This window comes from Dermacentor albipictus, chromosome 4 (genome assembly GCF_038994185.2).
Source record: "Dermacentor albipictus isolate Rhodes 1998 colony chromosome 4, USDA_Dalb.pri_finalv2, whole genome shotgun sequence".
NCBI lineage: Eukaryota > Metazoa > Arthropoda > Arachnida > Ixodida > Ixodidae > Dermacentor > Dermacentor albipictus.
Genome location: NC_091824.1, coordinates 112304729 through 112330730, shown reverse-complemented (window position 1 = coordinate 112330730; position 26002 = coordinate 112304729). Strand labels below are relative to the sequence as shown.

The following is a 26002-nucleotide window of genomic DNA, read 5'->3' as shown; positions in this document are numbered from 1 at the left end:
TTTTCCTTGATACCTACAGGGTGATGAGTGGTGCTCTGATGCCAAGCACTCCACAAGCTGGGCTGAAACTTCAGCATGCCGTAAGGGCTTCTCATCTGTGGTGGAGCCGCTACACTCACTCTCTTCTTACAATGCCTTGTTGGGGTGCCACCAGAGGACTCCACTCAATCAAGTGAGTCACAGATGTTGAACAATGTCTCACAACTTGATTTCACTGCAGAAAGTAACTAATACAAGGTCACGTTCTGTTTGTTTGTTTGTTCACTTGCTTGTTTGTTTTATTTGCTTGCTTGCTTGTGCATATGTTTGTTTGTCTGGCCATCCAGCCAGATCTTTACCTATTATTTAGCCTTCAGGATCAAAGGCATTGAATAGACGAGTGGTTTACAGGATTACGAACAACAAAAGGTGCAGTCAAAGATCAGGAAAAAAAAAAACAGATTTGAGTTCGAGTAAGTGCCAGAATATGTAATGCTGGATTAAAAAAACATTTATCAGAGCCATGTTAAAACTGTTTGTGCGCAATCAAACAGGGACGAAGAATAGAAGCAACACAAGGACAGCGCGCTCGTCCTTGTGTTGCTTCTATTCTTCGTCCCTGTTTGATTGCACGTAAAAAGTTTTAAGATGAATCTGTTCCAACTAGGCTGACTCGCAGTTAGGCTTCTATCAGAGCTGCTGTGTTTGTGGAAAAATGGCTCCACTCAATTGGTGCATGGCGGGAAATATCGAGCACCAACCAATCATTGAAAAAGGAAAAAAAAACGTTTCGACCCCACTATAGGAGCCATGTTCACAATCTATACATGTTGTAAAATACAGATTGTAAACAAGGCTCCTGTAGTCGGGCTAAAACACCTTTTTTTTTTTTCCTTTTTCAACAATTGGTTGGCGCTCGATATTTCCCGCCATGAATTCCCCTGACCAGACAGGTTTCTGTCAAACCCTGGATTTCAATTGATGCACAATCAAAGGAAAGAGAAAAGAAAAGTGTATCACAGGGACACAATGCATGCCTTATGCCTTCAGTAAATTGAGTCTACGGTTTCTAAGATTCCCCCTGCATTCAAGCATTGTCCTATAACTGCCTACTTTCGCAATATTATAATAAATTGCTCGATTTCCAGAGCTTGTTTACGATTGTCAAATGAGTGATTTCAAAAGATACAGACGCAGTCACTGACAAATTTACGGGGCCTAATTTTTTGGAATCGCTCTATTATTCGCCACCTATCTGCAGCACTGTCACCTAAACTTCAAGAATAATTTTATATTGACTACAGAAAGTTTGGCTACCACTACATAAGCATTTCATGAATAGTATTTTCTTGTTTGCAGCGTAGATCATTGTGACATTAGAGCAAGGTGCCTGTTCATGAAGTGCTTACACAACAAATACTCTCTCTTTCTTCTACTACTAGTATATTCCAATTTTTAAAGTTGGCAGGTCTGCCATTAGCACTTTTCATTGAGCTCTCTTCACCACTGTGCTGTGGGGGTGATAGGCGCAGCAGCAAGGCGAAGTTGGTGGCGGCCCGTGGTGGCTGTCGGAGCCAAATACAGGGCTGCTGCCACCTCCCGACAGTCACCACTACACTCCACCAGGTGCCAACAACAATTCTAGTGGTGGCGATCAATTCTACTCTCCTTGGAACCAGCCCAGTCCATGCCAGCGCCCGGGCCACATGACCACAGCTAATGGCATCACACAGGTGAGTGTAATATGTAATATGTAATACTTATGTTATACCCCGTTACGGGGTCTTTAAAGGGACACTAAAGTGAAAAATGATTTCTTCTGCATCAGTAAATTACCGTTCTACAACGCCAAAAACACCACTCTTGCAGCGATAAGCATTTGGTAAGCCAGAAAAAGCGCAAGAACGAAATACGGGTGGAGACGCCTACTTAAGTTCCCGCACCTGGGGCCTGTGACGTCTTGGATTTTGATGGCATCTTCTAGGGCCTACTAAACATATATAGCGGTAAAGATTGACTATAGCGTGTTCTAAAGGAACCAAATATTAAACATGGCAAGTTTCGGGAACCTTTACTCAGCCAACGCGGCCCAACTGCGAAAACATACTTTGAAATCCCTGACGTCACACTGACGTACTGGCGCTGTGGTTTCGGCATGACATTCAAATACTGATACTTGGACCTTCATTTTCTCATCTAATAATCAAACTATTTTTTTTAAATGACTGCTTGCTAGGTTCTCAACGAATGCTTTATTAGTCTGAACTGATTTATTGTTTCGCTTTAGTGTCCCTTTAAGGAATAAAAATGAAATGAAATGAGAGTATTTCATGCCCTGAAAGGAGTACCGCCACACGTTCTCTAAGTTGAAGGAACTTTACCCACAAGCTTCTTGCACATATAATTATCACACTTAGCAAGTCTGAAGGCAGAGAAACACTTATAAGGTATTTTCATTGCATACTCGAATTGGTCTCGAAATGGTTCACATGGCATCATCGATACTGCTGGGACATCACGGCAAGGAGCAAAATTTGCTGATGTGTTGTAATGAGACTAGGTATAATGACACTACTCATTAAAAAAATATGCATAATTTGCCTGCTCTGCTTATCGCTGTCATTAACCGCTGTGAGGCAAGCATATCACTGGTATAAATCGCACAGCCATTGCCTGCATTGCCTATTAAGTAGTAGCACGATTCTCTAAATGTACTGTTTGTTCATATGTGACACAATTGAGAGTACTGCAATTATTGCATGCAAGCGAGCATGTGTCATGCTTTTTTCAAATATCGCAAGCTTTTTTTTACGACCCCCCGAAAATTGCATAACAAGTAGGAAGTTAGAAGTTGCTGGATTGGATGTTTCCTAGAACACTCTGCTACCTTATCATTGAAGTTGTTTGCCCTAATGTTAAAGGGACACTAAAGACAAATATTAAGTCGACGTGGACTGTTTAAATACCATTCCAGAAACCTCGCAACGCTTGTTTCGTGCCAAGAAAGGACTTAATTTACGAGAAAATTGCATCTGAAGGGTCAGAATACCTTTTCCCAAATTCAAATCTCCCGCCACCGAACCAGGGGAGTGGTGACGTTGCATACGCCATCATACCTTACCTATCATGCCCTTTGCTGCCGTTGGTGAGTAGAACGGCGCCCGACAGACGGTGGCACTGAGCCAAGACAGAGTGGTGGATTCGCCGCTGCAGCTGCTTTTTGGTCAAGTGGCGTAGACCGTTCGGGCATCCTGCGACGTAACATGGAAGCTGAATGCTCTGCTACTTGCAGTTTGTGCGAGCTTCGCGAGCCAGCAAAATCAGCACAGCACTACGCAATAACGAAACTGCTGAAACGCGAAAGCGTGGGCGGCGCAGAGTTGAGCAAAAACAAAGCCTTTTGGCCGCCCGCATCGTTCTCAAGGGCAATTTCAATTAGTTCTTTTCTCTAGAAATAAAATAGAACTGGAAAAGTAGTATTTTATTTCGTTTTGTAATACAATACAAGGATGTTTTTTGCAACGAGTGGTTCACTGCTAGCGATAGAATTTAAATGAGGAGTGCCTTCGTCATCGGGCAAGCACTTGAATGTCCCGGGGGAGTCTCTAATCATGTCCTGCATTTACCTTAGTTTCTTGATTATGAAGGTTTTGTGAACGATAATATTGATGCCTTAAAGATTCTCAGCCGCTAATCTGTCACTTTAGCTTGACTTAATATTTGACTTTAGTGTCCTTTTAATACTTGTGAAGTTGGTGGACTAATCTTGGCTGATTATGCAATTAAGTGGAATAGAAAAGTTAGTCTGACTTGGCCCACAACATGCATTTGGTGGGACCTTCCTAGAAGGCGTCGGCATATGAATAAACCTTGACTAAAATTGTTTAACTGGGACGAGGGCAACATTAAATGACGAAACCCTAGATGCAGATTCATAAATCTAGTGCACACACAATAACAAGTAACTAAGGTGTTTCTCGCTGCTCCAAGTACATAGTGCAACTCTAAAGCAGTGCCATGTAAACTTAATGCAGATATTAGCAGTAGCCCTTGAGACCATATACCACTTGCAGATACCTAATTATACATCTCCTGTGTACGATGGCTTAACTGTTGTCTACATGTGTATGTGCTGCTGTTTAGCTTATTTTATTGGGATCCTTATGTATCCTGTGTGTTCACTTTTGCTTGTTTGCTTTGTTCCAATGCTTTTCTCATTCGTTTTCCTCTATATGCATTGTACCATTGCTCACACTTGACATTCTTGCCTTCCTGCTTGGGTCAGTAATGCTCTAGTATTAAAAAAACAAATACTAATATTTCAGCCTAGTAGTTAGTTGCAAAATGTTTGCCCTGGTTTAGACTGCTCTCGGCCAGAGAATGGCTGGCTCTTCACAGCCGAATCTTGCTATAACTAAGTTGCACGGGACACAAAAATATCTTTGTTACGTAGTATCTGATATTTGGTATAAGCACATATTTGTTACACTCAGACATCAGTGAAGTTATTTTTATTATTTAGTACTTTGTTGTGTCATTGTGTTCATAATTCGTTATATCGAAGTTCATTACCATTACCTTGAGGTTTGACTTACGTGCATTTTGGCTATTTTCTGTGATGTCACAGTTCGGGCGACAGCTGTCGGTGGGCGACGGCATGCCGTGCGTGGGGAGGCCACCCTCGGAAGGGGTTGTGGCGCTCGACGACATGGTGGCACGCCTGGTGGATGATGACCAGGTAATGCCTCAGCATCAGCAACAGATGGCACGGGGCCTGCTCACCACAAGGCATAGCAGTGGTGCTGGTGGCGGAGGGCAGTATGGAGCCTCCACCGGACACGGATTCTCCTTGGCCGGCCTTGGCACTGGCAGCCTGTGAGTTGATTAAGCAATTGTCTAATGGATTGGTTAAGTTCAAAGAGGCACTAAAGAGAAAAATAATTTGACCTGTATTAGTATATTTACCCTTGGAGCTTTCTATAATTATTGTTTGAAGATGCTTGCTAACCCTGAGAGGATGCAAAATGAAGCACTGTCTTGAAGTTCCCGCGCCAACTCACTCATGACATCATGGATTTTGACGGCGCCGGCTTTGGGCCTAGTTTATTATCTATCTATAAAAGAGGGCTAAATTGTATCCAAAAGAGCTAGCAACTGAACTTGGTAAGTTTCAATAACTTTTCCTGAGCCAAATTGGCCATCATACGAGAAAATACTTTGAAATTCATGATATCATACTGGTGTACTGGAACTGGGATTCCCATGTGAAATTCAGACACTCACGTACCTTGCTTTGGTTGCAGATGTAGCAACCCCACGGAATCAGAATTATTCTCGAACCCTCCGTTACAGCATATCTCATAGCTGACCTGGCAGTTTCAGGATGTCAAAGCCCCTAATTTTTAGTCCTTTTATCTAGCCAAAGCGCAGTTAAACCTCTATATAACGAAGTTTGTAAAGTTGACAATTAGCTTTGTCATATTGAAATTTCTCTGTATATTAAAATTCGACCTTTCAAGCGAATAAGTACAGTCGCCGATAGATTTTTCTCACACAGTTACCAGGCAATTGTTAGAAGCAAATTTGAGTGAGAAAAAATTTAGATTGTTGGATTTGAGAGTTGGTGATGAAAGGGGTACGGTTACGTGCCATGTCAACAATATCTTCAAATCAGCGGTATGAAGTGAAGCCAGTCATGCCTTCACGCCCACTAAATGCACGGGAAGACAGCGCATGGGATGCGATGTCATGTCGGCATGCACACGGGCAGATTACCTGTAAAACAGGTCGTGTGAGCTGCATATGCGCTCAGCCACGCTTAAAAAGGAGACGCGTGCCATCTTGCCCCCCATTCCCTCCCCCCAACCCCACATCCCTCGTGCACATTTGCTCACGTTACGGTGAGCTTACTTCACTCCCACCATTTACTCTTGCTTGCACAGGAAGAATACGCTTGTGGGAGGCATCGCGAAGAGGTAGCCGCCGTAGCCATGATTTATTTAGGCCAGCCAGCGATGGTGCAGCAGAATGTCGGGAGCGGCAGCCACCATGGCCGCTCAGTTCGAGCGCGCTACTGTGTTCTATTCTCGCACTGCTTACATGCGAGCCGTCTTCTTCTTTGCCAGCTCTGGAGGCGATAGTCGCGCCTCTACAGGGCCCTTCTCCCAGTGTGAGGCGCAGTTGAAATAAAGTCCAATGGTAAAGTCCAGGTAAAGCGTGCAGATGGTGTCGTCGTTGGTAATGTCAAGTTCACGTAATCCAAGAGAGATATATCAGGTAGTACTGGCAGTATGATGACCGGGTGTGATGGCAGTGATGACCGGGCTAGTTGGAGAAGTATGAGAGAGGCCTTTGCCCTGCAGTGGGCGTAACCAGGCTGATGATGATGATGACGATGATGATGATGACTGGCAGTGACTGGCATCTTGTTTAATTCAACCTGTCAAATAATGTGATCGGTCCCGTCAAGATAAAATTAACAGAAGTCGACTGTATTAAAATTGTGTATAAGTACACTTCGTTATATTGAGGTTCTAAATACATGGTGTTCTATGGACAAGAAGTTATAAAAAGTTGAATACCTTGTTACATTGAGAATTTCGTCGTATTGAAGTTCGTTATCTCGAGGTTTTACTGTGGAATGCGCTGTACCAATTCAGTCACACGCTTTTTCTTTTACTGTGTTCATTCTCCATGTGAGGTCGGCGCATGCATCACATAAGTTCTATTTGGATCCAAGGAAAAACAAAAACTGATCCACTTAAATTATATTATCCTGCTAGCGCACAAAAATACATAAGGACAGCACAAAAGATGCAGGCTGTCCTCGTGTCATTTGTGCACCGGCAGTCTAATGTAGCATACCAACAAGCCGAAATGTACATTTGTTTCAAGCTACTATCGTTCATTTTATTGGCCCTTGCAGCTCCTGCGGCAGAGAAGGTAGCAACAGCGCAAGCAACCCAGACTTCAGCTCTCTGGCCTTGGCTTGTGCCTCGGAAGCCTTTGCCCAAGATGCCCTGGGCTATCTCAGTAGCCTCGGATCAGGAGGGCACCACTCCAATGCCAACATTAGCAATACGAGCCAGCATCAGGTGCGTCTTCCAAACGTCACTTTACAGAAACACTAAAGAGAAAAACAGGATGAGTTTTACCTGTAAATTACGCTTCTACATTACCCGAAAGGCCACTCTTACCATGCAAATAGGCTAGGTTGTTGATAAAAGATGCAATAAAGACAAGCGATGACAGCAATGATAAGCGAGAGTTCTCGTGCCAGCTCACCGGGATGTAATAGACTTTCATAGCATCCGTTCAGGCTTAGGTAATTTTTTTTATTGGTAAAAAAGAGATGGACTACGTTCTTTTCTAATGAAACCAACAACTGAACTTAGCAAGTTCCAAACACTTACTATGCCACAACACCTGAAATATTAAAACGGTAATTATGCTTCTGGAAATATTCATTTAAATGTTATGCTATTCGATATTCGCTTCAGCTCGAATTTCAGTATTTGAAACAAATGAATATATATTTTTCTGCATATACTGTATTTACTTGCATAATGATCACGCTCTCTTGTCAAAAAAATTGATGCAAATCCAAGGGTGTGACCATTTCATCGGGGAAGTTTTCTGCGAAAAGAAAAAAACGTTTTTTTTTTTTTCATCCTGTGTTTGCTGCGGGATGACAACAGGTCAACAAACAGGGGGCTGCCGCTGTAACAGTGCGGGACACCAAAACTAAAACGGCGGCCGACAAAACAATCCGAACGCACCGAATGCAATTTTTTTTTCTTCTCGTGAGTACATTACATGCATTGAAACAGTTTCTTCCGTATCAGTAATGAATAATATCATTAATATCGGCAAGTTTGCTGCAATAACATAGCCACACTAACATAGCTACAATAACATAGAGGGGACAGAAACAGAGATAGGCGCGCTTAGCTGCCAGTGATGTAGAGACACATGGCGGGCATGCTGCGAAAACTGCGGCATTTTTCTTCACTATTATCCTAATATGGCACATTTCCGCTAAGGGTGGGCGAATATCTTAGCTGTGTTACAAGTGTCGGCGTATGAATAGGGTACACTTCTAACGTATCAGTGTAAATGTAGCTACTATTGTTGTTGCTCGCAATTTGTTGCGTGCCCACGAGTGCAGACCAGAGGAATCAAAAGACACCTTTTTTGTTGTTGTTCTTAACCACAGTCATAATAAAGTCTACAAATAATAAAGCGAAGGCGAGTTTGGTTGTACCATTTTTTTTTTTGTTTCATGGAAGTGCGGAAAGTGATGAGATGAAAGGAATGAAATGGCGTATCTGGTTAAGAATGTTTGGTGCGGGCAGACTGCTTGGGATGTCTTGAAGAGTCTTGAGCATTCGGCAGATGGTAAGTGCGACCATCATTAGCTAGACTTGGCACACGACACATCGCTGCCGTAAGTTCGGGGTGTGATCACTACACAGGAAAGAAAAAAAATTGAATTTTGACGACAAAATTTAGGGGTGCGATCATTACGCAAGTAAATACGGTAAGCTGCACCCCCAACTACAACACACTGGATAGAAAACCAAAATGTCCGCGCGTATAATCTGCAGGAATAACTGCATGCAATGCCTAAATATCTGTAAAAAAATATAATTTTGAGGATGCATCAATTGTCGGCATCTTATCTTCGGCAAGCGGCTCTCGTTTCTCACCTCTTTGGCGACAGTGATGGTGGAGAACTTTGTCTTAAAGGTGGTTTTAAGGCAGTGGGGGTTGCTCCGCCGGAACTTTCATATAACCTACATCCTAATTTTGCGGTTGAATATTTATCACTTTTGGTGCATGCTATATGCACAAATATATGGTAAATTTTCAAACATGTATGATCGACAGCTTCGGTTTTCGTGAACAGATTGCATCTCAAAGCCAAGACAAGGCAAAGACGAATTCGTTTGCTGTAACCTACTGATTTGTGCTTGATTATTCAAACATGACCGGGGTAGTTGGAGAAGTATGGGAGTGGCCTTTGCCCTGCAGTGGGCGTAGCCAGGTTGATGATGATGATGATGATTCGAACTTATTATTCGCAGCAACTGTACGGCTGCCTGAGAGCTGTACAGCTGCTGTGAATAGATTTGTTTCAACGCAGCATTAAATCGTAACGATTGTGGCTGAAAACTGACAAAACAGCGCTGGTTAGGTCTGACAGCCAAAGCAGGCGCAACAGCAGATGGTAAATCGTCACGGGTAGTTGGCCATGCATCAGGGATAGGGCCTCAGATGACGCTTGCAGGCTAGACTGAGGACTGCAAAAGCAGCAAGCATACCTACCAAGTTTGCCTGTGTGCTTACGGAACAGAAAGGGTTAAGCTCGCGTGTAGACTGAAAGCGTCTAGCTGAACTAGTGCAATGCAGCATAAACTGCTGACGTAGTGCAGTCAAGATAACACTTCACGGAATCGAGACAATACATGACGAGCGAACACAAAGTGCTCTCACAGCCTCAACCACCACAAAGTTTTAAAGTAGACTGAAGCACAACAGTGAGCAAGAGTCCGTAAAGAAATTTTCTGTGCTGCTGGAGTTGTAAGAAATCTTGGAACTAGCATTTTTGCATGCAACTATTTGAGTAAGGGCACCTTGAAAATAAATTGGCTTCAGAGATTAGTCTGTTTCCATTTTTGCGAGTAAATACATAATTAAACTTTTTTATAGATTTTTCAACATCCAGCTCCTGCGTCAAGGTACTATGCGAATCCCACAACTATTCCAACTATTCGGTTCGAAATTATTCAGCACTAATTACTATTCTCTTTAACTTTACTTCAAACCAAAAAATTTATATTCACACAAGGCTAAAAAAATGATACGTTGAAATCTGTGATGTTGTAGCAGCAGCAGTTGCATTCTCAAGCACGCATCTAAGCAAACTTCCTTGGTTTCACAGGCTAGCTGCATCGGCTGTCCCTTGGATAGCTGCGGTGACTACCTGGCTGGTCATCCTTGCATCGTACACGTGCCTGCGCGGCACTGACTACCCGGTTGATCTCGACGCGCACTCCGCTGAAACCACCCCCAAGCTGCACTCTACGCAGTCCGGATTCCTGCCATAAAAGCCGTCCCGACGAGAGCATCACTGTTGTAGCAGCAGCAGTTGCATTCTCAAGCACGCATCTAAGCAAACTTCCTTGGTTTCACAGGCTAGCTGCATCGGCTGTCCCTTGGATAGCTGCGGTGACTACCTGGCTGGTCATCCTTGCATCGTACACGTGCCTGCGCGGCACTGACTACCCGGCTGATCTCGACGCGCACTCCGCTGAAACCACCCCCAAGCTGCACTCAACGCAGTCCGGATTCCTGCCATAAAAGCCGTCCCGACGAGAGCATCACTGTTGTAGCAGCAGCAGTTGCATTCTCAAGCACGCATCTAAGCAAACTTCCTTGGTTTCACAGGCTAGCTGCATCGGCTGTCCCTTGGATAGCTGCGGTGACTACCTGGCTGGTCATCCTTGCATCGTACACGTGCCTGCGCGGCACTGACTACCCGGCTGATCTCGACGCGCACTCCGCTGAAACCACCCCCAAGCTGCACTCTACGCAGTCCGGATTCCTGCCATAAAAGCCGTCCCGACGAGAGCATCACTGTTGTAGCAGCAGCAGTTGCATTCTCAAGCACGCATCTAAGCAAACTTCCTTGGTTTCACAGGCTAGCTGCATCGGCTGTCCCTTGGATAGCTGCGGTGACTACCTGGCTGGTCATCCTTGCATCGTACACGTGCCTGCGCGGCACTGACTACCCGGCTGATCTCGACGCGCACTCCGCTGAAACCACCCCCAAGCTGCACTCTACGCAGTCCGGATTCCTGCCATAAAAGCCGTCCCGACGAGAGCATCACTGTTGTAGCAGCAGCAGTTGCATTCTCAAGCACGCATCTAAGCAAACTTCCTTGGTTTCACAGGCTAGCTGCATCGGCTGTCCCTTGGATAGCTGCGGTGACTACCTGGCTGGTCATCCTTGCATCGTACACGTGCCTGCGCGGCACTGACTACCCGGCTGATCTCGACGCGCACTCCGCTGAAACCACCCCCAAGCTGCACTCTACGCAGTCCGGATTCCTGCCATAAAAGCCGTCCCGACGAGAGCATCACTGTTGTAGCAGCAGCAGTTGCATTCTCAAGCACGCATCTAAGCAAACTTCCTTGGTTTCACAGGCTAGCTGCATCGGCTGTCCCTTGGATAGCTGCGGTGACTACCTGGCTGGTCATCCTTGCATCGTACACGTGCCTGCGCGGCACTGACTACCCGGCTGATCTCGACGCGCACTCCGCTGAAACCACCCCCAAGCTGCACTCTACGCAGTCCGGATTCCTGCCATAAAAGCCGTCCCGACGAGAGCATCACTGTTGTAGCAGCAGCAGTTGCATTCTCAAGCACGCATCTAAGCAAACTTCCTTGGTTTCACAGGTCGGTTGCTTTTATTACTCTCGATATTTTTTTAGAAATTCTCAAGTCCTGCAACTGCTGCTGCTACTGTTGTTGCTGGCATCGTTTTTCTCTGCTTCTGTGCTCACATTGTGTTCACTATTTAGCCGTCCTCGTAATGCCGACAAATGCTGAACTTTGTAAACGAATGGACGAGCTAGAAGCTATATTCAAACATCGGTTGAATGAATTAGTCGACCGGCTTGTTACTAGCATTCAAACTAAGCTTCAGGACACAGGATTAGACGTCGGTGCAATGAGAACTGAAGTTGGTCGCATGGACGACAGCCTAAAGCTTCTAAACGAAGTAGTCGAATCAACCCGATCTCAACAGCTTGAGCTATCTGCGGCAAACCGCGTTCTGAAAGCAGAAAACGACGCCCTTCATAGGAAAGTCGCTGACCTTGAGCAATACTCAAGATTAAATAACTTAGAAATAAAGGGGGTGCCCTGTACCCAGGGGGAGGATTGTACCGCAATCCTGACTGCCATCGCCGACAAAATCAACTGCACAGTCTCAGCGACAGATGTCGACACAGTTCATCGCGTACCAGCAAAGTCTGGTCAAAAGAATATAATCGTGCGGTTTTGCTCTCGATCAAAAAAAACTGAATTCATGAAGAAGGGGCGAAAGGCCCGACTGAATACCCGAAGTATAGGGTTTTCAGGAGAGCACTCGCAGGCGATATTCATCAATGAGCATCTATCGCCAGACAATAAGCGCTTGTTCTCCAGGACGCTTGCCTTAAAGAAGGAAAAGGGTTGGCAGTTCATCTGGACGGAAAACTGTCAGATCAAAGTGCGGAAATCTCCCGATAGTCGGGTATTTCGCATCGCTTCTGATTCTGACCTATCTATCATTACCTAACTTTGCATAAGCCTTGCAACGTTCAGTTCTTAAATTCTGTCCAATGGCTACGTACTTTTTACCTGAAGAACTTGAAGCTTATTTTTCATCGCACTGCCGTTCACTAATCCATTTCAATGCACGAAGTCTGCAAAAAAACATGGATGGTATCACAAATTTTTTATCATCTACCCGTCATAATTTCTCTGTTATTTGCGTTAGTGAAACCTGGCTCTCCGCATCCCACAATAACTTGTATTGCTTTCCCTCGTACTCAGCCGAATACTGCCACCGTGATAACAGTAATCATGGTGGTGCTGCTATTTTTGTGTCCTCAGAGTTGCGTTTTCACAGGCGATCTGACTTGACACTTAACGTGGCGAACTGTGAATCTGTCTGGGTCGAATTTGATGACACATTCTTTTCACAAGATAAGAAAAACCTAATAGTTGGCTGCATCTATCGTTCACCTTCATCATCTGGAAGTGCGTTTTGCTTAGCCTTAGGTAATTTGCTACATAATTTAACATTCGAACAGAAAAATGTCATTATCATGGGCGATATTAATATTAACCTTTTAGATACATCCAACACATTACTTAATGATTACATTAGCTGCCTCAATGGGTTCGGATATGAAAACCTAATTAGTCTTCCAACTCGTTGCCCCACAGATAAACAGGGCACGCTTATCGACCACATAGTATCCAATCTTCTTACTAACCCTGACTGTGGTGTTGTCGAAGCTGCAATAACCGATCATTATCCAACATTCGTTCGCTTAACTTCTACTGCTGGCACTACCGATACAAGCATCACAAGAAAGAAGTTTAATTCGTCAATGTTTATTGAATTAATTGCCGCTGTTGACTGGTCCCCAGTAATGGCATGTGATAACCCTGAAACTGCCTATAATACATTCTCACAAATAATTTCTAATGCTATTTCAGATTCCACGGTAGTCCTTAATTGTAAAAAAACGTTTTCAGCTCCTCGTAACCCATGGTTATCAAGTAGTTTGCTAAATTGCTTAAGGAAGAAAGATAACCTTTACAGAAAAACAAAGAAACAGCCATTTAACACAGCACTTCACGAAAGATATAATAAGTATTCTAACTTACTAGGAAAACTACTCAAACAGGCTAAAACGACGTATTATGAAAATGAAATTAAGTCTGCAGGTAATGATGTCAGAAAGCAATGGAAAGTATTAAACACTTTTTTAGGTCGGCCGAATCATAATTCCGAAATAACTGTGATACAATCGGGGGATCTTCGCCTTGATAATCCCTTGGACATTGCAAACTGCTTCGTTAATTCCTTTTGTGCTGATAATGAAGAGTGCGAAGATTCATTGACCGAAACTTACCCCCGTGTGCCCCATAGCTTTTTTCTTCATCCCGCAACACCTGAAGACATAGTCACAGTCATTTCCAGTCTAAAAAATACAGGTCCTGGTCTCGATAACTTCAGCCCATCTCTCATAAAAACGATAGCGTACCTGATATCTGAAATATTCTGTCACATAGTGAACCTCATCTTTAAAACAGGAATATATCCAACTTCTTTGAAGAAAGCCAAAATAATCCCCGTATTCAAGAAGGGAGATAAGCGTCTAACAGCTAATTACCGCCCTATAGCTATACTTTCATTCTTCAGTAAAATTATCGAAAAACTAATCGTAACACGCTTATCAAGCTATTTATCAAAATTTTGCATCCTATCACCAAATCAATTTGGGTTTCGGGAAGGTTACTCAACTGATTTGGCATTAATATTTCTAACAGACAAGATTCGGCAGGCAATTGACACTGGAAATTTCACTGGTGCATTATTTATTGACCTTTCTAAAGCATTCGATTCACTTGTTCATAACATCCTTTTTGCTAAATTAGACTCTATTGGTATAACTGGCCCGGCACTGCAATTACTACGTAACTATTTAAAAGATAGAGAATACACTGTATCAATCTGCAGCACTTACTCGCACCCTAAAACAACTAACATTGGTGTACCACAAGGATCTATATTAGGGCCTCTCTTGTTTTTAATATACATTAATGACCTCCCAAAGTACCTAAAGTCCTCTGAATGTATCCTTTACGCTGACGACACTACCATCTTCTCCTCAGACAAAAGCCTTGATTCATTGATGTGTAAGCTTAATCACGACGCGGCAAATATTGTAACCTGGTGCCAACTAAACAGACTACACATTAATACTGCCAAATCTAACTTCGTGATCTTCTCAGCTAAACAAAAACATATCTCAGTGTATCCATCGCTAACCTTTGCTTCCAGTGCAATTTATCCTGCTGATAGTGTACTGTTTCTTGGCGTCATATTAGATAAACACCTAAAATTTGACGAGCATGTTTTATCTTTAACAAAGAAGGCAGCATATGGAATTAGAATATTAATTAAAGTTCGCAATTTCTTTAAAATGAAGACACTCATCTCCCTCTACTACGCTTTTATTCACACGCATATTAATTATTGCATATCATCATGGGGAAACACGTATCCCACACATTTATCTCCACTACAGCATACACAAAATCAAGCAATTCGCATCATTACACGTAGCAGCTACACATCGGAAGCATCTCCATTGCTCAGATCTAACGGCATTTTATCGTTACAGAAATTAAATAAATACTCACTTGGACTACTTGTTTATAAATCTGTTAACGGAAAGCTCCCATTCCCTATAATTACTACCAGCCAGTATCCATATTCCACGTCTACCCGTTTCGCTTCTACCAACAGCTATTTACTACCAAAACCTAGAACTAATTATGGTAAATTTACTACTAATTTTTCAGCCACACTACTTTGGAACTCATTACCGTGTCATATTAAGATATCCTCTCATTTTTACACATTCAAGTCAAACCTTCGTAAATTTTTGCACTCAATATAACAATGTGATCGTTATCATTTTATTAATAAGTGCTTTGTGTCGTTAATGTTTTACAGCGTAAGCAAGTGACTAACTTAATATGGTGTCTTTTGTGTTTGTATATAGCTGCTTTGTATTTATATATCCTACTCACTTGTAATGGGAGGTCCCCTGTACAGTCTGTTGACTATGGGACCTCCCTCTGTATGTATGTATAATCCCCATTTGTAACCTTATTAATATGCAAATAAAGAACTCTTGAACTCTTGAACTGACGTACCGATGCTCAATCTCCGCTGCAAAATTTAAATAATGAAAGTTGCGCTATCATTTCCTGTTTGAGTAATGAACCTCTTGCCATGAAATTTACGAAATAGACTTAATTAGTATAAAACGGATTTAGTGCTCTTCATTAGCGCACCTTGGATGATCATGTCATGATGCGCTTGCAGCAGGCTTCCCTACTGAACACTGAGGAGTGCCAACCTCTGCAAAGCAGTGATTCTCTGGGGCCTGCTTGGGCAACAGCCACAGCTGGTGTGAAGTTGCCACTGCCTCCACTCAACCACCAAGGCATGCACAGCTCAGAGCTCGAGCCACCTTGTGAAAGCTACAGCCACGCGCAGCCATTGCAGCAGGTGAGGTGGAATTTCACTAACAATGCTTTTTGGAATGGAAACTGGTGTGTAAAACAAGCGTTATAGTAATTTATTTAGGACACTGTGATAACTTTCAGTATTCTTTTCTGGGATTTATATTGTTTGGACCTTCATTTAATGCAGAGAAGAAAGACAAGTTATGAATATCGTGTTAGTGCTTTGTTAAAATTTGTCTGCTTAATTCCCCTATAGCATCTTGCATGAAGCCCTCGCCTTGAGGTAAAAAATGAAAGAAAAAGAAACAGTAAAAAAACACAAAGGACAAGAGGAGAGGTTCACACCACGACTGTCGTGGCCAGTCGTTGTGGTGTGAACCTCTCCTCTTGTCCTTAGTGTTTCTTTATTGTTTTTTTTTTTCTTTCAGCTATGTACCAACTGGCCTGGATTTCAAGCCTTCTGTAAAAAATGAACGGCAGCGCTTGCTATTTCCCTTCACCATGGTGCTTCATGATGTACAGCAACTAGGACGAAAAAAGTTTAATGATACTGGCAACTGTTGACTTTCAATGATGTCTTCTACTAAGAGTTACAAAGATCTCAAAAACTGTTTATACTGTAGACTTTCGTTTATTTGGCTCTGGTTAATTCGATTTATTGGTTCATTCAGTCGCAACCAGAAATTCTGGCTTGAATCCGTGCATTTCTATGGGCCTGAACTCCTTATTCATTCTGATCTTAAAATTGGCTTTCGCCGAATAATTCAAATTTGACCCGTCAGCATGCATGTGCCTAACCCTAATGGTGACCTCAATATCAACCCCTTTACAGGTAGCGTCTGTCGTGGCGGAGCTTTGGGGATAGTGAATGCAATTAACATATGTCATCTGTTGAAAATGTTTATTTTTGGCTTGACCTAGGAAGATTTGCGAGCAATAACAGTAGCTCACAATGTTTCCATATGGTATTTACCCAATTCTAAGTTGCACCCTTCTTTTTTATCAAGAAAATTAGTCTAAAAACCGTGCTCACAGTGTTTGTATGCTTTGCTGCATAACACGGCCACATTGTGACGAACCTGATTTTTGAAAACCGTTTGCCACTGTACAACGCATATTAGACCCTTGCCTATCTTTATTACTGAAAAATTGGGTGCATGTTACATTTATACATTGTCTAGGAGATTTAATGTTATCTTTACATTAGTTTTCTGACTTGGACACATATAAAGTAGGCATGCATTTGATTCAGGGGTGTGTTAGAATCTGGCAAATACTGTCAAAGGAATCGGATGTGTGTTTTGATGGTTTTTCTGCATCTGATTCAATTTGACCTTCCGGATAAATAGATTGATTTTGTCAGTCTCGAATCAGTGCAAGTCGACTTTATAAGGCCGTTCTTGCTGTGATGGCTATGCCAGGCTCTTAAAGAACCCTTGAACCACTTCTTATTGAAGTCGAGAAATGCATTTGAAGTTAAAATAGACTATTTCAGAAATACTTTCCCGTAAAAAGTACTTTAATGCTTTTAGCAGAAGTGGACTTATTGGCAATCAAACATCCTTTAACCAGTGCTTCCATGCCTTCTGCATTGATTTGCACTGTGAAAACAATGGCGGAGTGGGGCTTGCCCACAGTGCTATCCCTACTGAACGCCACCGTGGCACGCAGTTCAAGTTTGATTTTGGATGTCCATGTAGGTGCCTCTACTTCCGATTTTGACGCTTACCACACGCCAAACGCAGTTGTCCTCATTGAGACACAGTTTGTTCAGCCAGCAAGCTCATCGCGGCAACCACGGTATCTACGTTGTCTAGCAGACTGCAACAACATGCAACTGTTGTGCAGTACAGCGTTTGCTGTGTGCATGACGGGGCTTGAGTGCACTCTTGTGCTCATATGCTCCAGTCTAACCTTGCTATGTGGTGTGTACCGGCTTTGTTCTGCACCAGTGCGACTGACGAATAGCAGCCACATCCAGCTTGCGCATTTTGAAACACTATCAAATTGATCAATATGAAGTGAAGCCTGCCAAGGCATCAAGCCAGGAGTGAGTGTGCGCTGGCAACAGTGCATGTGGTCTGACCTTAAGTTTCGCGTGGTTCAAAACTAGTTGAGTGTTCAAAACTAGTCAAAATTGGCTAGACCTGATGGCTACGACACCTATAAGCAGGGTGGCCAAAGTGTAATTCTTACATGGGCGGCTACGACTGAGCGTGAACAGGCAATAGTCGGCTTCTTTCAGAATGTGTAATCATTACCGAAATTTAAAAACAGTTTTTCGCTTACTTCAGCCTGCTCATTAAACTGTGTCAATAAATATACAGAGTAACAGTAGCAAGAAGCATACTGATCCAAACACCTTTCGTGAATGATGTCAGCTATTGGCTAATAGCAGCCGCGTATGGCAATCTGCTATATTTCAATACATTATTATTCAACAGCATACTGGAGCACAGTTCTTTAAGCTCTTCACAATAGATTGTACTGAATTAGGTAGGTCTTGCAGGTGACTGCACAAGATGTAGGCAGCTTTGCATTGTGCGCAACTCTGGAAACACTACAGCACCTGCAAAAGTTGTTCTTTTCCTTCTCCCTTCCTCTTGCTGCCTGCTGTTGCTGGACGTGCAGCATAATGTGCCACTCGACCTGAGCCCACGGGGGATTGGGGGTGGCACTGCAAACTGCGGCGGCCTGACAACAGCCACGGTCCATGAGTTGCGGCAACGGCAGCAGCTCCTGCAACACCTGCTAGCCACGGGAGGCTACCCCACCCTGCAGCAACACATGGCTGCCATGGCAGCTGCAGCCAGGGAGCAGCAGTTTGGCTACTCACCGCCGGCTACCACTGACTATCGGTAAGGCACACCCAGAGCTATTTGGAAAGGTTGGATGCGCTAAGTAGACGATCACAAGGAAGTAGACGGGACAGGTGCAAACTAACGACTGAGGTTTATTCAAGGGAAACACTTAAATATGAGTTCATGCCAGCGCAGGCACATCAGGGTATCAGCAGCAGATAAGAGGAGAAAAAACACAAAATCAGAAAAAGCCCAATGGTGTGGCTCAGCTAACCATATTTTCTAGGAAACGCGCCTGATGTCCCATCTAAGCAAATTGTTTGGTGTGTGCAGCGTGGCACCTGGCTGCGGGGCTCGCCCCTCACCAGGACTACTCCGGCCAAATGGCAGTGGTGGCAGCGGCTTGTGGAACGGCTACAGCTGCAGTGGCAGCAATGGCCCATATGAGCCAGCAGGCCTGACCAATGGCCTAGCCGTTGGAGGGACTGGCTGGTCAGTGCCACCGAGTGCCGAGCGGCCTGCCGACGTGCCAGCTAGCTATCACAACTTTCCACGTAACCTAAGCAGCACGAGTGGAGTGGCTCGACACCACTCGCGCCACCCACCGCCACCATACTGGCCTCCCGCTGAGCATCCCTCCTCGTTGGGATGGCCTTGTGGAAACAGCAACATGACTGCCTGGGAACAACTGACTGCATCTAGGGGGCGCCTCCTGACGACCCTGCCTGCCGCGGCAGCCGTCGCTGCTGCACAGCAGGCCGGCTGCTTCGGACCCAGGCTACTACGGTGAGGACTTCCATCTGGATTTTTAAACTTCACATACCACCAGCTTGTGCCCATAGAGCTTCAAACAAATGTTACCTGCTGGAGGGAAATCGCACAGCAGTGGTTGAATCACCATGGGAATGATATTGGGTATGATTGTGGCTTCATGCATTCTTGTGACTTTACTTATTTGCGCTTTATTTCTCAAAATTTGCGCTGAGTCAAAATTTCCACTGGGTCAAATTTTTCTGAATGCACCAAGGCCAGAAGTCTTTGCACACATGGATAGTCATAGTCAATTATTGTATTTATAATGCAATATTTCTTTGAAAGCAATCAACCTCTAATGTCAGAGAGCCACATAGAGTCAAAAGGATGAAGTTTAGGTAAATTCATGTAGTACTAACCATCATTCCCATGTATGCGGAATTATCATACTTGCAGCTCCCATAGACATGCTCTGGTGTAAGTACTAGCACCGGAGTTCCCTCTAGGAATTTTTTTAGGGAACTTCATGATTGTACCTACCATGTCTTCAGTGTTAGTAACCTTTTTGGAGAATTTTTCCTGGTCGTGGCCCAAAACTCTCCATTTTTAGCAAAAACGGATGATCATTATGACCTGCTCAGAATTTTTCTCTCTTGTCTACAGTCGGAATGTGAAATGGAAAACAAAATATTTTTTAATGAGATCATCTCTCGTGCCCTTAACCTGAAAGAACAGCTCCGGTGCACCCAGAGGGATCACTAATAGGCTCTTTGGTGTATCTTCAGAAGTAGCAACAAATGAAGGTGCATACATTTCCCTCAGGATAAAATGGGAGTCAGGCACAGAACTTAGCCATAATCCCTTGTGGAATATTACCTTGCTATTTACGCCACCTAGAAAGTCATTAAATGACTCGGCAAAGGTGATTAAAAACTCACTACATTTAGCAACTTTCTCGCTAGGTTACCAACACTGCAAATCGTACAGTACTCTGACAAATGAAACACCGAAAGTATGAAGTAAAACATATCTTACAAGCGACGATTTGAGATTGCAAATTTGCACTGTTAGATATTTGATCGCCAAGGATTTAGGTCCCAATCTAAGGGCCTAAGCTAAGGGTGTGCGAATATTCGATATCCACTATTCGATTTTCCGAATATTCAGTGTGTTCGGTGTAGAGGTCCGTGCAGTATACCACACATCACGTGTGCCACTGAGCCTCTTATACTCTATGCTTCCCAATCAAGCATTTCACGTCGTTGTTGACACAAAAGGAGCATTGAGGGCACCGCAGACAGGCTGCCCCGGCTCACATAGTAGCAGACTTAGTCACCGTGGGCGTTCCGCAGTGTCGACCCGATGCAGGGATCGCACAAGCAGCGCCTTAAGAGGAAGCTTTAGCTCGAACTCAACTCCGATGCGGCCTATTCAAATACATGTAAGACGCAGAAACGCTTTTCTTAGATAACCATCGAGGCGATTTTAATGAAATTTGTTGTATTTGAGAGAAAAAGTAAAATTCTAGTGACTGTTATCAGCTGAATCTCGATTTAGGGCTGCAATATTGTTGCACAAGTTTTCAAAATTACGAAATTAAAAAAATAGAGAAGCACCAAGTTTGCAAAGAAATAACTAGGTATCAAGAGAAGATATCGCGATTCTGTAAACAGCATCTGTTAGGTCATTCAGAGTGGGCAGATTCAATATGCCAATTTATACCTTACGTGAATTCATTATGTTGTGTACGAGGGTTTTGCAAAAGCTGTATTTCCATATTACTAAATTTTTTGAGATTCATGTGTAACATATCAATTTTGTCCATTTTAGATGTACTATTATATGAAATTCACAGCTTTGTTATATCATTTTTCATTGCTGAGTAGCAGAGTTGTAAACTTGATAGTTTAGTTTTCTGAAAATTTTCTATTTTTGCCCTTTTTTATAATATAGTTGACGACTTAAATAAAGAATTCGAAAGCAACATTCACTAGATTTTAAGCTTTTCCTTTAAATGCAAGAAACCTTGTCAAATTAGGTGCAGTTGTTGCCGAGAAAAACGAATTCTCCTTTTACATCTATTTAGTTAGGTGCACACAAGCTAAAGCTTCCTCTTAATGCCGCAACTCGCAGAACGGCGCTGTGTCGTCAGAGGGGGCCGCCTCTAGTGGTACAAAGTTCATCCGGGTCGACAGGACCGATCAAAATGATAACGGGACATGGAAAAAGGGAACAGCCAGAAAAGCAGCGCATGTTTTGTAAAGTGCAAAGACTGGCAGATCGTGTTGGACAACTTTACAATGAAACGGCGTGTGCAGCGCCTGCTCTTTACTGTTGGCACCGACCACTGGAGTCACGTGATGCGCGGTCCTTTCGTCTGTCGCACAGATTGGCCTAACCCACCTGCTGCGAAGTTGGAATAGCCATTCTGCATTATGGGGAAAAACTGGAAAGCAAAACTTGCTATGCAATAAACGAAGGATTGCTTCAGAACACAGGTACACTAATAGACTGAGAACCTCATCAGTATTCTGTACAACAGAACGGCGCTAATACGTTAGTCTCATAAGAAACAATGCATTTGATAGTATTCAACAGAAATTGTATCGATAAAAAGATATTTACAGACCTTCATATACTAGAAGTGAGCTGTGATATACTAGAAGTGAGCTGCTGGCATACTAATTCGGTTTTCCCTTTAGTAAGAGTAGACCATGATGTGTATAGAGTTTACACTCGTTACAGTGGACTCCTGTACAACAACTTTAAGATAAATTGGACCATATTCCAGCCTTAGTTTGCTCTACTTCTTTTATTAATGCAGCAAAGTTCGCTTTTAGTGGACCATGCTACAACAGACTATCGGCTACAGCGGACCAAATTAGCAGCAATTTTTTTCAAAATTGGGCATATGAAACCTACTTTTGCTGCGTCGACACGGGCTGACAACTGACTTGCGAGGGTCAGCCGATGATCACGGCCAATATCGTGCGCGCTATGGAGGAAGGCAGGGCGGAAACGCGCTGTCTGAAGCCCGTTTCTGCCCCGACTCAAGCAGCTGCTGTTTACGCCGTGGCCGCAATATCTTGAAAGCAATCTGCGATGTAAGCAAAGTGCTTGCCCACACGGGCACTGTATCGTGAAAGCGATCTGTGATGTGTACAAAGTGCACGCACGCGTGGGTGCCGTATCTTGAAAGTGATCTGCGACATGGACAAAGTGCATCTTGTGCTGGTAGCTTCGTATGCGCTGTGCTTTCGACATTCAGTTCACATTGAAGTGAGAAACAGCACAAAGGTCAATTCACTCGCTGCTGCTGCCACGCTTATCTTGCTTAATTCGCTATCGCGATCGATGCTTCGCCTTTTGGGGGAAGCTGCGACATTTCTTGTTTGTTTTTTACTTTGGACGTTTGTCACTCACTCTTTGCAATAAACTTGGTAGATATCGCGACGAAAGTATCAGAAGTGAGGTGTTTCAGAAATTACAGACTTCGTTTAAAACGGACGTTTTTTTATCAGATTATCAAGGTCTGTTGTCACGAGAGTCAACTGTATCTATTTCGATGTGTTGCTGATAACTTGCTGCATTCTTGCTGTGCAATGCTTGGAGACTCCCAAGCAAGTGCAACACCGTATTTCTTGCCCAAAATGAGCAAGCATTAAATTTTGTGAAAAATTTTCGAAAAAATTTGATTCGATATTTGCTTGTTTTTTTTCTTTTCTTGCTTCAGTTTGATATTCTATTAGAAATATAATATTTGGGGTTCGCACACCCCTAGTGTAAACTAAAGTCTTACCAATTTTGCCTAAAGCGAGGAAAAGTGACGTGAAGGAAGGAGGAGGAAAGAGACGGGGAAGGACAGGGAGGTTAGCCATTGTAAATACCAGCTGGCTATCCTTGCTGGGGAAAGGATTGCAGGGAATGAAAGGTAATGCAAGATCAAAAAAGGAGAGCTAGAAAGTTGTGCACATGAACACTATCCAATGTTGCTACAACCATTTGAGTCTGTCACACAGGCCGCATGTCCTTGAGTTGTGGAGCAATGCATTTAAAGACTTCTGTGTTAAACACAATCAATACCAGTGTCCAAGGATTCTGTCCTCTGTCAAGGTGCAGTTGTCCAGTTTGTCAAGTGCAGTTGACACTGCTTTTTCTAGTCGCACTGTAATGAGGGCAGTCACGGGGTAGATGCCTGATAGTTCTCTCTTAGCCACAGTTGTCGCAAGCAGGGCTGTCAGCCATTCCATTACAAAATGAATAGGCATTCTTCGTAAATTTGTTTGAGCTCCACTATGCCAGTGTAGGCTAACAAGTGAGGAAGCAAAGCCTTGTGGCTGTATCTGCTCTCGACAGTAGTACAGTCACAGCCATTATAACAGATCTGCATGCAACATACTTTCGGAAATAACAGACTACTCTTCTCACTTTGTTTGGCCTGCCTATATTATCAATGCAACCAATTCCACTTTTAGAGGACCCAGCTATAATGAACCTTCGGCTACGGCGGAGAGATCTTTGGGCAAATTTTGTTTGCGTGGTGTAAATACAATGCACTTTGCTGCAGTGGCATGTGTGTGTGTGTGGCAATGCACTGCATGCAACTAGTGCACGGGTTGCACTAGTGCCATTGCACTGCACACAACTATTTCCGGCTGCTTGCAGAATTTGCGAAAATACACTTTTTCTTAAGGAACAAATGCACTAGAATTAAGACATTTTTTTACACGACCAGCCACTGTTTTGTGTTAGGGACAAACTGTAGCCGTCGTTTGTGTCATCAGTGGCAGCGGTGCGCTTGGGCCACGCAGTCGGCACTGCAGTGCTGGCTGGTCGGCTCTACCCACCTTTGTGCCTGCCATTATTCTTGATGTTTTGCAAATTTATATATGCTCTAGTATGGAAAGACAGCCATTTGTCTGCAACCAGCATCCGTAAATCGACGGAGAGGAAGATGCTGAGCCGTGTGATCGTACAATTATTGCGTAAAGTTATTTATTTTAATTTTGATGTTCTTATCTTTCTTGCGTTCGCCTTCAGGTTAGACTGTACTAGTATGTTTTAAGTTTCACCATTTCACAACATATCGCGACCCTAATTTTGGATAGAATGCACCTAGGATTTACCAGACCTTTCTCGCTGGATTATTATGGTCCGCTCTAACAAGCGTCGGATGCCTGCAACTAGCTGTTAATTAGGTTCATCATGGAATGGTGACTAAAGATGCTAGAGAGCTGCATTAGGGTTCTATCACAGAAAATTGACTATAACTGTGATTATTCCTAAAAAATGAACTCCAGAGCAGCACTGATGGTGGCAAGTTCTGCAGCCATTGACGATGTCAGATGAAATCGCTTGAATTGGATGATGTTGATGATAATGATGAATGCGTGCAATGAAGTTTATTTATTACTAATACTGCGTGAAATTTTAGATCCTGTTGCTTTCCTGTTTCTATAGATTAAAAATGGCGAGAACTTGCAACTTAAAGGAGCACTTTTCAAGATCTTTAAAAATGTACTGCATGCTCTCGCACATAGAAATGATTACATTTAGCAAATGAAAGTTGGGGAATGCTTATAACGTGTTTTGATTTTGTACTAAAGTTGATTTAGGAACGTCATTCCTGGTGTCATTGACATTACCAAGATGTCATGACACAAAGCAATATTTGCTGATACTATCATGAAGCATAAGGCTAGGTATGGAGACATTGCTCACAAGATAATGTAAGCAAGAGTGCTGCAAGCATTTCGAGGGATGGAGCCAGTCAGCGTGTTTTGAAATCACGACGCATTCACCTTCTGGATACCGAAACTGAAACTGGTTTCTGGAAAAAAATATTATGCCAAATTATTAGGGACGCTCTGACGGTTCCCAGCATCTCTTTTCTGGGGTTTAGAGGGCTTGGCCCTTTGCTTAAGGTGAAGAACTGACAATCTGAAGAAGTCATTTCAATACTTCTTCAGCATTTTGTTGTGTGTAGTTTTTTGATGACAGCAAGAAAAAACTTGCCCTCCCGGTTCGAATCTTAAGGGGATATACTACTCAGCATTGATAGAAAAGTGTCATCTTGAAGTAGCATGATCTGGAACTGCTTCGAATGAGACTGGTCATGTGACTGAAAAGCCATTGTTTGCTGCTGGTGCAGGCGCAGTGGCCCTTCCAACGAGCTACACCTGCATCTGGAGATGTGCTATGACCAGTTTCACAGCCTCGAAAAGGAGCGCAAAAAAGTGAGCAGTCAGATTGCTGTACATGGGGCTGGTTTCCATCTATTAAGGTGGCCAGGGCTGAAGTAAAAGGCAGCCAAACCTAGGCACCACAGTTTCTATATTGTCTTATCCTAGGCTTGAATAAAATGTTGTGTCTCAATTGTGCCTTCAATTAGAAGTGAACCCGCTTAGGTAGCCTAGTGGCTATAGTATCGAGCTACTAAGCTCAAGGTCGCTGGTTCAATCCCGGCTGTGGTGGCCACATTTCGACGGAAGCGAAATGCAAAAATAGTCGTGTACTTAGATTTAGGTGCCTGTGAAAGAACCCCAGGTGGTCACAATTTATCTGGAGTTCCCCACTATGGAGTGCCTCGTAATCAGACTATGATTATGGCACGTAAAACACCAAAACTTAATTGTTTTTGTTAATT

At 43.4% G+C, this 26002-nt stretch overlaps 1 protein-coding gene across 5 annotated transcripts in view; it reads left to right on the top strand.

The window, feature by feature from the left end:
- LOC139059261 (uncharacterized) overlaps positions 1-26002 on the top strand; it is a 56894-nt gene that overhangs the window by 14452 nt on the left and 16440 nt on the right. For 4 of the 5 annotated variants that reach the window (XM_070537437.1, XM_070537439.1, XM_070537435.1 and 1 more), the window contains 8 exons: positions 20-172; positions 1506-1712; positions 4607-4854; positions 6905-7073; positions 15660-15845; positions 18434-18660; positions 18937-19389; positions 25508-25592. In XM_070537437.1, the coding sequence (XP_070393538.1) occupies positions 20-172; positions 1506-1712; positions 4607-4854; positions 6905-7073; positions 15660-15845; positions 18434-18660; positions 18937-19389; positions 25508-25592 (1728 nt within the window). The remainder of the gene's footprint in view (positions 1-19; positions 173-1505; positions 1713-4606; positions 4855-6904; positions 7074-15659; positions 15846-18433; positions 18661-18936; positions 19390-25507; positions 25593-26002) is intronic. The other variant, XM_070537436.1, reaches the window with a different exon arrangement.